General features: G+C 42.9%; 1 protein-coding gene across 1 annotated transcript in view; it reads right to left on the minus strand.

The window, feature by feature from the left end:
• Window positions 1-14,015, minus strand: part of IPO7 (importin 7) — a 2,167,557-nt gene that overhangs the window by 1,476,917 nt on the left and 676,625 nt on the right. The window contains exon 9 of the mRNA XM_044059282.1: window positions 2,255-2,339. Within this exon, the coding sequence (XP_043915217.1) occupies window positions 2,255-2,339 (85 nt within the window). The remainder of the gene's footprint in view (window positions 1-2,254; window positions 2,340-14,015) is intronic.

Below are 14,015 nucleotides of genomic sequence, written 5' to 3' on the forward strand. Positions count from 1 at the left end.
CGTCGGTTTTGGACCTCGGATGCCTGTCCTTTTCTTTGTGTTTGTTTTTTATGAATTCCGGTCTGTTGTTCCGACGGCATTATGTAGTTAAACCTTCGGCCAAAGTAATGTAAAGCAAAATCAAACAGACACTTAATAGTGCGTTGGTTGAATCTAGCACAAAACCGACAACTAGCAATGTCGTGGTCAGGGCCTAGGCAAGGAATACAGTAAGAGTGAAAATCCTTATGCGGTATTTGCTTCCCACAAGAAATACAATTGTTAACTTTTACTGACATCGGTCTGGAGCAAGAAAAAGTTTCCCCAACGGGGTACTTAGCTTTATTGAAGACTTTGGTTCTGAAATTCAATTTCAAAAATCTCAGGAGTCGGCCGACCGGCACTTGCGAACTGCTTTTGCTTCGAGCACCGCACAAGACTTAAGAAAATGGTGTCGGCTGCATCTTGTATACCCCTGGCGCACTGACGTCAGGGAAGAGGCGACGGCAACAGACGCCGGACCAGGACTTTGGAATTCAGGCCAACTGCAGGTAGCCTGCCAGCAGGATAACCCTAGTGTAATGACTGCAACAGTGAAACACGATGAACATCTACCAGCTGAGTAAGAATTAATTGGTCAAGTAAACGCAAGAGCAGTAAGACATCACCAATGAGAGAGCGATCAGTGTCTACCCTCTACCTCCTTCCTTCTAATGAATATACAACACACGGAAGGTGCAGTGAGAAGAACCGTCCTGCCAATCTTTCCAGTGACAACTACCCTTAATCAAAATAAGGACACTGAAGTGCTTCCCTCCCAGGTATCTGGGTGAATAGCTTTTAAGAGTGCCACCCAAGACACCACTTCATGTTATGGTCCTCTCAAATGGCACATCCTGCCAGCAACAGCAATGGGCTGTCATTTGCCACACATGGCAACACTAATGGATCAAACATTTTTGGAGCTCAAATGTGAGAAATTGTCTTAACATTAGCCAACCGTGAACCAAGTCAGTGGCAAAAAAGGCCTGCGCCAAGAGTGACAATCTTACTGAAACAGTACAGAATGCCCACACTGAAAGCAAGTTTCACTGAAAAATGACCAAGATGGGGTGGTAAGAATAACCTCAATTAGATCAACCCAAGAAGGGTGCCAAAACCTTTACCAACTTCTATACAGCTCTTCATTAACATCCCTTTCACCATCTCACCCACTCCAGTCTGGTTACATTTTGCAGTAGCCCTAATACTAGCATGCACTTTTGTTTTGCTCTTCCTCACAGGTTTACTGAAACTGAAAAGCACCAACTCTATAGCCAGAGAGGTATAAAAAAGACTAGCAGCTTACACTATTGTACAATACAGCTTTTTTTTTTTTTTTTTTTTTAAACACACTACTGCACACTAATACTAGAAATTATAAATCTGATGCATGTTACTAAACGTTTTCTTCAATGCCTGCATCTTTAAACAAGGAAAACTCAAAGCCCCGGTGGCAGTTCCATAAGCCCCTTTTTCATCCATAGCCAATAGAGCCAACTCAGGTGAGTGCATAAAATGCTGGACTCTTCCAGTAAACTGTCAGCACCAGGACATTGCTCTTACACTTAAGATGCTATTTGGGTTGGCATTACAATCCTTTTAAAGGGTTCAAGACAAAGGATGGTCTAAAGCTACAGATTAACAGAGGAAGAACTTCCATGGCAAAAGCAAGGGCTGGCATGACAAACTTCTCCAAATGGGTCTTAAAGGAAAGCCAAAAGACCAATCTTCCTGGTTTTCAGAAAAGTGCCTGGAGTAAGTGCAAAAAATGGGGAAAATATTTGGCAATTATTTACATTAGGGCAATCCTTGTTTTTGCAGGTGTGGACAGTGCTGATTTGACTGATATCATGACAGGGATGAGTTAAGCATGGTAGCTGTTTTTGAAAAATAATCCTTTAACCCAAAAGGGAGCTGGGGCAAACAAAAAACCCTATATGGAGGTACATTAACAGCATTTTTAAAAAACCTCAATGTTCACTTTACGAACAGTAAGTCCAGCTTTACTGACAGTGTGACAAGCCACATCCACCAAGAAGACTACCATTCTTATTGAAGGATTTAGGCTTCACCCTCATGATCACACCAAGTCATTTATGGGTAAAGACCACATCATCAATACATAACGTGGAAAAACTATTCAACGGATTAAAGCAGTCCATAGCTTAACAGATTACTTAAAACAAAGAGGTCTATACTTAGCAGAAAATACTAAGGCTGTCCTTATTCTTACCTGCTGAATGCTGACAGCATATGCCTTGAGAAAGAGCTCGGCAAATTCAGTGTATTCTTTGGAAACATTGCCTGGGCTTCCATACCTAACAAAAGTTAAAAGCAACGCTTTAAAATTCAACTAGAAGAAACTAGTCTCATCTTACACATTTCTAAAGCTTTTGCACCTCCAAAAACAAGAAAAACTTGAGGATTATGATAGCATAGTTTAAATGTTCACCACAGTAGATACCAAACTGGATCACTACCACAGTACACAAGATGAATGAAAAAGACAGATGCCCATTTCAGCTAAGAAGGGAAAACCAGATATCTTGGGGTGTGCACACAAAACTGTCAGACACTACACTGGGAAAATATCTTAAGAAAAAATATTTAGTTGGCTAGCAGAAAAGAAGTGAAGCTGAAGTTGTCAAGGAGAGCAGACACTGCAGCCAAATTACCACTGAGTACTGCAGCAGTGATCCATATGATACAGTATTCTTTAAAGCCTGGTGCTAGGGTATTCTACAGTAACTAAAGCAAATGCCTAATATTTGGTAAAAACAGAGTAGCTTTAAGCCATCAACCTAAATTTTCTTCCTCTGAAGTACAATATATTGCTTAATTAAAAACTGCATACAAGCAAACCATATGGGAGGGTATGACAGCTCATTCTGTATAAAAGATCCATCTACTTAATACCTACAATTATGGCAAGTACTCAACTGTTATAAAGAAATGCTGCAGGACAGATATAAAGTGAATGGTGAAACACCTAGCAATAAGGGGGCAGAAATAATCATGGGGAGGCTGCTAAATCCTGTTCTAGCTAGGGCATCCAATTTTTTGATCAGAAAAAATTATGCACAAGTCCAAACAGTGGACCAACAAATGCTGAAAGCAGACAGGATTATGTCCGAAAAGGTAAAAGATGCCTGGAGGCATTAATATGGCCTGACTTGCCATATTCAAGTGCTATGCAATTTGCAATACATTTGAAGGAGATTACTTATTCACTAGTAAGACGGCAACAAAAAAAACAGGTCGTTCTGGCTGTGTCATACCAGTCTACACCCATGGCAGATCAGGCCCAACTCAGACTCGTACAGAAAAACTAAACAGATTAAAAAAGCAGGGGAGGGGAGTCTACCTTAAGTGGGAAAGCAGATTGCTACATGAATACCTTGCAAAATGGATTACTGCACAAAACAATATGCACATTATACACAAGTCTGAAGGATGTCTGTAGTAAACAAACAGTACTAAAGTTAAATTTCAGTTAAGTTGCACCAACTGCTTCAAAGGAAGCCAGAACTAGGTTTTATGATAATTTAGGGGCCAGGCATGCAAACAGGGCACTTAAACAGCTGTACATGGACCGTTTAACAGAAGTGCTAGCAGAGCACACTTGCTGAGCTAGGGAAGGACCACCTCTAAAAAGCTGCTGGATGCTCTGCCAGCACCATTCATAACGCATTAATCTAGAACCCTTTTCAGGAAGTTTATATATATATTTGCATCAACATATGCTCCATAATGTAATGCAAAAGAACCAAAAGCCAGAAATTGAACATATCTGGTTGGGCTGAATCTCAAACTAGCAATCAAAAAAGTCAGAAAATACTACCAGAGCGTAATTTTTAGAACATCCTGGATTTCTTCAACACAAGGTCCAATTCAGTCTTGGCAAACTGGTTAAGTATCCCAACACATACAGCAAAATGGATCAAGCACAAATGCCTACAACATATAGTCTTGAATCAAGCATTAGCCTTTTAGTGCAGTGACCTGTAACTTCTGCATTTGTCACTGAGCACTTAACTACTGGCAGAAGATAGTTCAGCAGGTAATGCACAAACATTTGCCATGCCACTGCAAGCCCATCCCTCCCTAGTGTAAACACATTACACACATTAAACTAGTCAAACATCCATTTTAAAGGAACACAAATCCACTTGTCCAAATGGCTGGACACATTTTGATGTAAAAGACATCTTAACATGCAAGCACTTTCATACTGCAACTTGACAAAAACACAATCCACAAAACATTTAAAGGTACCATCAATTAAAACACACTTGAAACATCCCCACCTCAGTTGGTAAACTAAAAATTCACCTCAGAAATTTACACTACGTAAAACATGTTTGAGACGTGTAAAAAAATAGTTAACATTAATTTTTAATTTACTTTTCCTTAGCCACACAAATAACAATGTAAACATGCATTGAATTCCTGTCCCAGAGATTTCCCATGCTTTGGAACAAGATTCCAGTCTACATTAGGCAGAGCTCCTCGCCAACACTCCAACAGAAACCTTGACGAGTGGATGGGAAACAGAGTTTACCCAGGGGATCACTCCAATGGCTCTGCTGGACAGAGGCACAGGGAACTAATCTAAGGGGGGGAGGTGAAAGCAAACACATTCTAGCTAGGCTTATAAATGCCTTCGGGCAGATGGACTACTACCTACCTATGAATTATAGTTGCATCTAGCCTCCAACCCAGATGTTAAAGTTCAAATTTGGCAGATAAATGCTGCTAGTGTTTGAAATCAACAGACACTATTTACAACTTCCACAATAAGTCCAACACACTGGACTACTTGAAGTACCCTGAATTGTTCTCTCAAGAATGGATTTGAGATTATTCACATACAAGTTAAAGGTCTCTTTCCAACAGTTAATCAAATCAGAGTTGCCCAAAATAATTTTCAAATTTTCAGTAATATCATTTGTAATAGGATGGGAAACGCCAGCCTACAAGAAACTGAATTGGTCTGAACCACCTCCTCATGATGGTCTAAGAACGACTGGTCTAAACTACAATTAGAATTGGCTAAGCTTTCCCTTTTCTAAGCAAGGACACTTCAGCATCAATTGTGTTCAGCCAATCAGAACCATAGCCTCTTGCTACAAAGAGTAGAATCTTTGATAAATTTCATCTTTACTAGTTAACCTGCTTGAACAGATTAACTGATATTTAGCTACTCCCTTTTTGACATGCACAGGATGTGAACAGTGTCGATACTGGTTAACATAGGACTTCTAAAAATTCTACTTGCAAAACAATCCATTGCATCAGAAAAAGTTACGTACTCACCATAATGTTCCATGTGTTTTCCATCTCCACCTTTATTCTCACATATGGGTCCAGATCCAATCCATCTAATCTGTTTCTGCCTTATGCAGAAGCTCATGGCCTCCAGCAAAGATCTTGGGCACTCTACCTTTCCTAGAATGCACCTCCCCATTACCTCAGAACTTGTTTGCCCAACAAATTAGTCAGTGGTTATAAAGAGACAAACACTATTCAAAATACTTAAACATTTCAAATAAGGGGTCCTTGAAGGCCTCAGTTTGTATCACCCGTTCTTTCAAGTCTTGGAAGGGGGCTGGTGGAAGGGTTGTGGGAATAAAGGTGGAGATGGAAAGACATGGAATGTTAGGGCTACCTAACTTCATGTGTTGTCAATCTCACCTTTATTCTCACATATGAACAGTGCCCCTAGCAACCTGAATCTTAGGTGGCTCAGAATATTCCTCAAAACCACTGATCCAAAATAAGCTCTACCCCTGGAGGCCAAATCCATTTTGTAATGAGTAATAAAGGTATGGGGATTTGACCCTGTGGCTGCTGCCCAAACATTGTCTAAATATTCCCTGGCCAGCAAAGTTGAAGTAGCTGTCACAGCTCTAGCAGAATCTGCATTGACAGGTGTAGGCAATTGTTTATTTTGGATTTTATAAATAAAAGCAATACATCAGAAAGCCATTTTGACATGACAACTTTGGAAACCAATTCTTTTCTTGTTTCAAGAAAGGAAAAGTACAGTTTTGTACCTACCATAAATGTAGATGTTAGTGTGGTTATGCTGCTGCAGTCATCACACTTGGGTTATCCTGCCGTCAGGCGGTCCTGCAGTCGGCCTGAAGTCCAAAGCCTTGGTCCGGCGTCAGTTGTTGCTTCTTCCCTGACGTCAGTGCGGCAGGGGTATAAAAGAGGCAGCCGACGCCATTTTCTTCAGTTTTTCTTGCCCCAGATGTCAGGTGCCCCAAACTAAGAAGGCAAAATAAGAAGCTTGCAAAACATACCTTAGTGCAAAACAATGGTACTAGTTGTAAGCAAATACACCATATAGACATGCATCCCAAAGGTTGAAGTACATGGAGGTATGAGAAAAGCCTTGTTGGGTAGAGGGGATGGAGGGAGGGTAACCTGGACTGCAGCAGCATAACCACTCGAACATCTACATTTATGGTAGGTACAAAACTGTACTATGTTCATCGTGCTATGCTGCTGCAGTCACCACACTTGGGTAGAGTCCCAAAGCTATGGTTGGGTGGTAGGAGCTAAACTGGGTTAGGTGCAGCTAAGATGCCCTGCAGAACTGCAGTGGCAAACCCAGCTCTGGTTTTTGAGTATAGAGGAAGGTGGTAATGCTTGGTGAAGGTGTGCACTGAACTCCAGGTAGCTGCCTCCAGAATGTCCTTTGTTGGGACTCCTCGGAGGAAGGCTGCTGAGGTTGCTGTAGCCCTGGTAGAGTGAGACCTAATACTACCAGGCACTGCTTTCCCGTGGTGTGAGTAGCAAAAGCGGATGCAATGTGCTATCCATTTGGAGATGGTCTGTTTTGAAATAGCCTTTCCTTCTGAGCCTGGTGCATAGGATACAAGGAGTTGGTCAGATTTTCTGAAGGCCTTTGTCCTGTCCAAATAGTAACGTAACTGTCTGTGAATGTCCAAAGAGTGAAGGAGTCTTTCTCCTTTATTCTGTGGGTTTGGATAAAAGGTGGGCAAGTGTATGGTCTGATTGAGAGCCACACTGGATACTACACCTTTGGCATGAAGGAAGAGTTGGTGCGTAAAGATACTCTGTCCTGATGGAAAATGATGAAAGGTTCCACTGCCATAAGTGCCTGCAGTTCTGAGACTCTGCGTGCTGAGGTGATAGCCAGCAGCAGGGCTGTCTTCCATGACAAGTATTGAAGCTCTGCTGAAAAGGCTGGTTCGAAAGGAGGAAGTGTTAACTTTTCCAAAACAAAATTAAATCCCAAGTTGGAGTTGGTGGTTTTCTGGGGGGTCTTATATTTTTTTGCCCCTCTGAGAAACTGCCTTAGCAAAGGATGAGAGAAAATGGGAGGAACCGTATCATATTCAGCTGAAATGGCAGAAGCATGGATCTTTATGAATGAGAAAGAAAGGCCTTTGTGTAGCATCTCAGTTAGATATTGGAGTATGTACGGAATATTTGGGATGCCAGGATTTATGCTTCTGGTATGGCTCCATACACAAAATATTTTCCATTTGTCGAAGTAAGTTTTTCTGGTGCTGGGCTTTCTGGCCTCCAAAATAACATTCTGGACGTCCTTTGAGAGAAGTGTTGTTTGATAGTTTAAGGTATTTTCTATGCAGCTAGATTTAAGGTCCTTAGTTGACTGTGAAGGATCTGAGAGTTTTGTTGGGTTAACAGCAGAGGGAATTGAGGTAAGATCCATGGAGGGCTGTGAGTCAAGCTTCGTAGTAGTGGGTACCAGTGTTGACGTGGCCAGTCCGGAGCAATGAGGATCATCTGTAGTGTCTCTGATCTGGCTTTCAGTAATACCTGGGTCAGTAGAGGCAGAGGTGGGAAGGCGTAGACTGTCAATGCTGTCCAACTGAATGACAGGGCATCCACCTTCCAGGCCAGGGGATAAGTCCTTGTGCAAAATTTTTGTAGCTGGCAATTGCTGGTTGAGGTAAACAGATCTATATCTGATGGTCCCCACCTTTGAGTTATCACTGAGAATACTTGTGGGTGAAGTCTCCACTCGTGAGGGTCTGTCAAATTTCTGCTTAATTTGTCTGGCAAAATGTTTTCTTTTCCTGGCAGGAATTGTGCTTGCAGTTGTACTTGGTAAGTTAATGCTGCGTTCCACAAGTCCATTGCCTGTCTGCATAGTGGGTAGGAGTGCGTTCCTCCTTGTTTGTTTATGTACCACATAACTGTGGTGTTGTCCGTCCTTATTAGAAGTTGTCCTGGATGCAAGAGGTCCTTGAAGGCTGTTAGTGCATTTTTTACAGCTAGCATCTCCTTTTGATTGATGTGCAATTGCCTTTGGTTTGCAGACCATTTGCCCTGTATGCATTGTCCTACCATGTGTGCACCCCAGGCGTAGTCTGATGAATCTGTTGCCAAGGTTTGGTTTGCTGGAGGTGAGACAAAAGGAAGGCCCTTGTTTGCTTGGCATGCTTGAGCCCACCACAGAAACTCTTTTTGAAGGCAGGGAATGAGAGTTATACTTGCTTCGAGGCTGTGTCTGTGTTGGGACCATACACTTTTTAGGTACCATTGTAGTTCTCATATGCAGCCTTGCATATGCAATTAGTTTAATGCAGGATGCCATGTACCCCAATGCCTGCAGGAATTTCCTTGCAGTGAGCTGGGTAGAAGCTGCTATTTTTTTGAAGTACTGAGCCATTTGTTTTTGCTCGTCTGGCGTGAGGTAAGCCATATGGGCCGTTGTATTCAAGCTGGCACCCAGGAAAATTATTTCTTGTGAGGGTATTAGTTTTGATTTCTTTTTGTTTACTGTGTTCCCTAGGCAACTTAGCAACTTTGTTACAAATGTCAGATGCTGTAGTAGGATGTCTTTGCTGTCCACTTGGATCAGGCAGTCCAGATATGGATAAATTTGTATTCCTCGCTGTCTGCAGTATGCAATTACTGATGCCAGGCATTTCGTGAAAACTCTGGGCACAGTAGACAAGCCAAAGGGCAATGCAGAGAATTGATAATGCATTGTGCCTGCCAAAAATCTGAGGTATCTCCTGCAATCTTGTCTGATAGGGACATGCAGGTATGCCTCTTGGAGGTCCAACGTTACCAGCCAAGACTCCTTGCCCAGCATGGGAAGAAGCTGCTGTGTGAGCATTTTGAATTTGGGAATGTCCAGGTACGTGTTCAGAATTGAAAGGTCTAAGATGGGTCTCCAGGCTTTGTCCTTTCTTGGTACTAGAAACAGTCTTGAGTAAAATCCTTGAACTTGCTCTTATGCAGGTACCTTTTGAATTGCTTTCATGTTCATGAGAGCTGAAATTTGCTTTTGTGCCTCTGCCCATTGGTTTGTTGGCAGGTTTGGCATGCCTCTCATCCGTGGTAAAGTGTGAAAATGAAATCTGTAGCCACGGGTAATATTCAGAACCCATTTGTCCTTTGTTATGATGTGCCAATTTTGTGGGAAGAGAGCCAGTTTTCCTCCTAGAGGTGCTGCCTGGGCAATTTTGCTTGGCAGGCGAAGAGGAAAGTCATTGAGTTTGTTTTCTGAAGGGTTGAGATCTGTCGTCTCCCCCTCTGAGTTGTTTGCCATTGTCTAGGCCTGAAGGTACCTTGTGCCTGGCCTCTGCCCCTAGGGCGTCTGTACCTGCCCCTTTGGGGTCTGTCTGAAGCAGGAAAGGACCAGTTTTTTTGATGGCCAGTTTCTGCTGAAGCGAGGAGGTTGTACCTGTAAAAAATCTTTAACTATTTGCATTGATTTTGCCTTTTCTTCCATCTTCTTTAAAACTTCCTCTGCTTTGACACCAAATAACGCATCCTTTTGCAGTGGAGCATCCAGTAACTTTGCTTTGGCATGTTCTGGTAAGGTCTGAACTTTTAGCCAAGTATGTCTACGTATTACAGACCCTGTGACTGCTGCTCTATATGAGGCCTCCAAAGAATCAAAACCACACTGCAAGGTATGTTTTCCCACTTGTTCTGCTGCATGCAACAAATCTTGCATCCCTTTGAAATCTAGCTGATCTGTTTGAGGGATCATTTTCTGTTTTAACTGAGTAAGCAAGTACTGCTGGTATTTAATCATGTGGAATTGGCAGTTTAATGTCCTCATGGCCAAAGTGGCAGAGGTATACACTTTCCCCCATCTTTCTAATGCCCTGGAATCTCTTTCCACAGGTAGTGGATTCTTAGCAGTAGAGGCCTTAACCCCTTTGGGACCCTGGGAAATGGTTTCTGGGTCTGCAACAGGGCTTTTATATAAAAACTTGTCAGGGACTCTATAGTATCCATCTGGTTTAGGTGGTGCTGGAGGTAAGGAATCTGGATTTAGACTGGATTCAGTGTAGACATCATCCAGAAAGTCTAAAACAGAAGGAATGGCTAGGGGTCTATGCTGAGGTAAAAGAAACTCACGGAGTCTTTTCTTTGAGTCAGAGTAATCTTGTCCTTCCCAGTGGAAATGCTCTCTCATGGTGTGCAGGGTTTCCCCAAAAGAGAAGTCTTCAGGGGGGGAAACAGAGGGAATAGACTCCTCAGCATCTGAGTCTTCATAGAGAGGAAAGGGGTAATCCTGTTCCTCAGGGTCTGCTGAGGAAATGGATTCCTGGTCAGGAGGAGGAAAATCTTCCTCCAGTCTAGGCCTTTTGTCAGGAGGGGGCTGGGAACCTCTGATAAGGGTAGTCAGGTCCTCCGCCATTTTGAGCATCTGTTTTTTAGGCATAGGGTCCTGAGTGGGAGTCTGTAGACCCGGTTTCTTAACCTTCTGAAGCTTAGCGTATGACTCAATGGAGAGAGTTGTCTGTTTAAAGACGCCTTCTGAAACCGAAGGCCTGTCCATAATCTCCGGCTCGCCACCAGGGCTGGCATCCGCGAGTTGAAGAGGAACCGGCTCCAGTGTCCCAGTAGATTCTGACTGAGAGGTAGTCGTATTTTCTAAATTTGCAGTAGTCAGGGGCTGCGTAGACGCCTCACTGAATGCCGAAGATCCGGTGGCAGGCCTAACAGAGACCTCGGTATCTGGTCTAGGTTGCCGGTCTTTGTCCTTGCGTTTTTTAAACATAGCGGTTGCCAGAGGTTCCGACATAATGTAGTTGAATTTTCTGCCAAAATAATGTCGGGCGGTATCAGCCAGACGCTTATTGAAATTAGCGCAAAACCGACAACCAGAAACGTTGTGGTCTGGGCCTAGGCAAGAAATACAAGAATGAAAATCCTTGAGGTATTTGCTTTCCACAAGAAATACAATTATTAACTTTGTCTGACACCAGTCTGAGGCAAGAAAAGTTTCCCCAACGGGGTACTTTGCTTTATAGAAGACTCCGGCTGAAATTCTGTTCGAAAATCTCAGGAGCTGGCCGACCTGCACTTGCGAACTGCTTCTGCTTCGGGCACCGCGCGGCAAGAAAGACTGGAGAAAATGGTGTCAGCTGCCTCTTATACCCCTGACGTCAGGGAAGAAGCGACAACCACCGACGCCGGACCAAGGCTTTGGAATTCAGGCTGACTGCGGGACCGCCTGACGGCAGGATAACCCAAGTGTGATGACTGCAGCAGCATAGCACGATGAACATCTGATCGGTTTCTGAAATTTTGTTCTGTGCAAGCAAAAATGCAACTGTAAACAGAAACTACAAGTATGTTTTGGAAATTCTGGAAAACTGGCAGTTCAGTGGATTGATTTAGTCTCAGACTACTTTTGGGAAGGAGAAGGGTTAGTTCATAATGAAACACAGTCTTTACGAAAAAGCAAACAGGGTGGCTTTATAGATCATGCTTGTAACTCAGATACCCTTGTTGCTGAACCACCATGAGAAAAAACGTTTCCCAAGCCAAGAAAGTACAGTTGTGTACACTTACCATAAATGTAGATGTTGGAGTGTATTCACTGTTGCAGTCATTACATTTGGGTTATCTTGCTGGGAGGCTGCCCTCAGTCGGCCTGAATTCCAAAGTCTTGGGTCCTGCGTCGGTTGCTGTCGCCCCTTCCCGGACGTCAGAGGTATAAAAGATTCAGCCAACGCCATTTTCTTGAGTTTTTCTTGCCCCACATGTCAGGTGCTCCCAGAAGGGTATGCTAAATATATGTAAGTAACACATACATGCATCAAAATAAACTTTACCTTCATCTATAAGCAAATACACCACATAGGTTGTATAGATCAGAGAAGGAAAGATAAGTTCCAGAAAAAATAAGGGGGATGGTGGGTGGAGTACGTTCTTCGTGTTTCATTGTTGCAGTCCTTACATTTGGGTAGATTCCCAAAGCTATGGATGGGAGGATGGAACTAAACAGCATTAGGGGCGGCTATGAGGCCGTGCAGAACTGCAGTGACAAAGCCTGCCCTGGATTTAGAGTAAAGTGGCAGATAGTAATGTTTTGTAAAGGTATGCACTGAACCCCAAGCAGCAGCCTCTAAAATGTCTTGGGTTTCTGCCCTGAGAAAGGCGGCAGAAGTGGCTGCAGCTCTGGTTGAATGTGGCCTAATGTCCTTAGGCACAAGTTTGCCATGCTGAGAGTAGCAGAAATGAATACAGTGACCTTCCACTTTGAAATAGTCTGCTTGGAGATGGCCTTTCCTTGTGATCCTGCAGCATATGCCACTAGTAATTGTTCTGTCTTTCTGAAAACTTTAGTTTTATCCAAGTAGAATCTAAGTTGTCTGTGTACGTCCAAAGAATGCAGACTTTTCTCCCCCTTGTTCTGTGGATTTGGATAAAAAGTTGGCAAATGAATAGTTTGGTTAAGGGCTACACTGGATACTATCTTAGTAGTAAAAGTACAATTTTGGTATATAAGACTTTAGTTTCTTTTTCCCAGCAGTCAGGTGCCCCCAGAAGGAGAGGGAAGGCAATAAATAATGCTTATATGTGTATACATGCAATGCAAAATAAAATAAAATCAAAACCAGGCAAGCAACAAATAAATGAGAGATATATAAATGCAGCCGTGGGATGTATGAAGAGGTTGTTAGGCCCCCACTTTGCAAGTGGGGAAGGGGGAGAGGGAGGGAATTCTACTGCAGCGGTATTACTTTCGAACATCTACATTTTGGTGGTCTAATATTCTTGTTCCTCCTTGTTTGAAAAATTTAATTGCATTTATTACTGCTAGCATTTCTTTTGCCGGTGGTGATTTTGTTTTTGGTTTTGGGACCCCCTGGATGCACCTGTCCACCCTCTGTGCTCTGTAAGTAATCTGAAAGGTGAAGGTGTCTGTTGTGATATTTGCTTGGCTTGCAGCTGCAGGGTCTGTGTTTGCTTGGCCTGCTTGCTGCTTGTAGAAATTCCTTTTAAGTAAACCTTGGATTTTGGGATTATTTGTTATTATTGTTGTTTTGTTGTGACTGTTGTATTTTTTTAGGTACCATTGAAGCATTCTAAGTTTCCTCATATGCAGGGATTGGGCAAGTATGCAAGATGCCATGACCATAGATCCTGCCCAGATTTTCCTTGCACCCTAGCTTAAACTTTTTGCTAGTATTTTGAAGTAATGATAATGACTAGTATTTTCCTTTTTTGCATCCGTCACGATAGGCCATCTGGGTGTTTGTGTCAAGTTGGCAGTTTGGATTTCTATATTTTCTGATTTGGTGTGTATCTTGATTTTGCTTGTTTGATGTCCTGAGGAGAATGCGCAAACCACGGTCAGCACATTGCCAGATGTTCCAAGAAGTATTGCTGTCGCTTGTCCGCTTGGATCAGGCGAATATAGAAATAAATTCGTATCCCTTTGCAGCTGCAGTAGGCATGCCTGATGCCTGGTGAGTACCAATGAATAATACTCTGGGCTAGAGTAGATAAAGGGCAATGCAGAGAGGAGGATAGTGGATTGAAAACCAAGAAATCTGAGAGAGGTATCTTCTGCAGCTTTGTGGCTGGGACATGTATGCTCTCCTTGAAGTCCACCCTCCAAAACAGCCAATCCTCCCTGCCCAGCAGGAAGAAGTTGCTGTAATGTGAGCATCTTGAATTTTAGTGCAGTAGAAATGTGTGTTCAGGATGGAAGTCAAAATGGGGGTCCAAAT

This window comes from Protopterus annectens, chromosome 17.part0 (assembly GCF_019279795.1).
Source record: "Protopterus annectens isolate FY-2018-M chromosome 17.part0, PAN1.0, whole genome shotgun sequence".
In the NCBI taxonomy this organism is placed as follows: Eukaryota; Metazoa; Chordata; order Ceratodontiformes; family Protopteridae; genus Protopterus; species Protopterus annectens.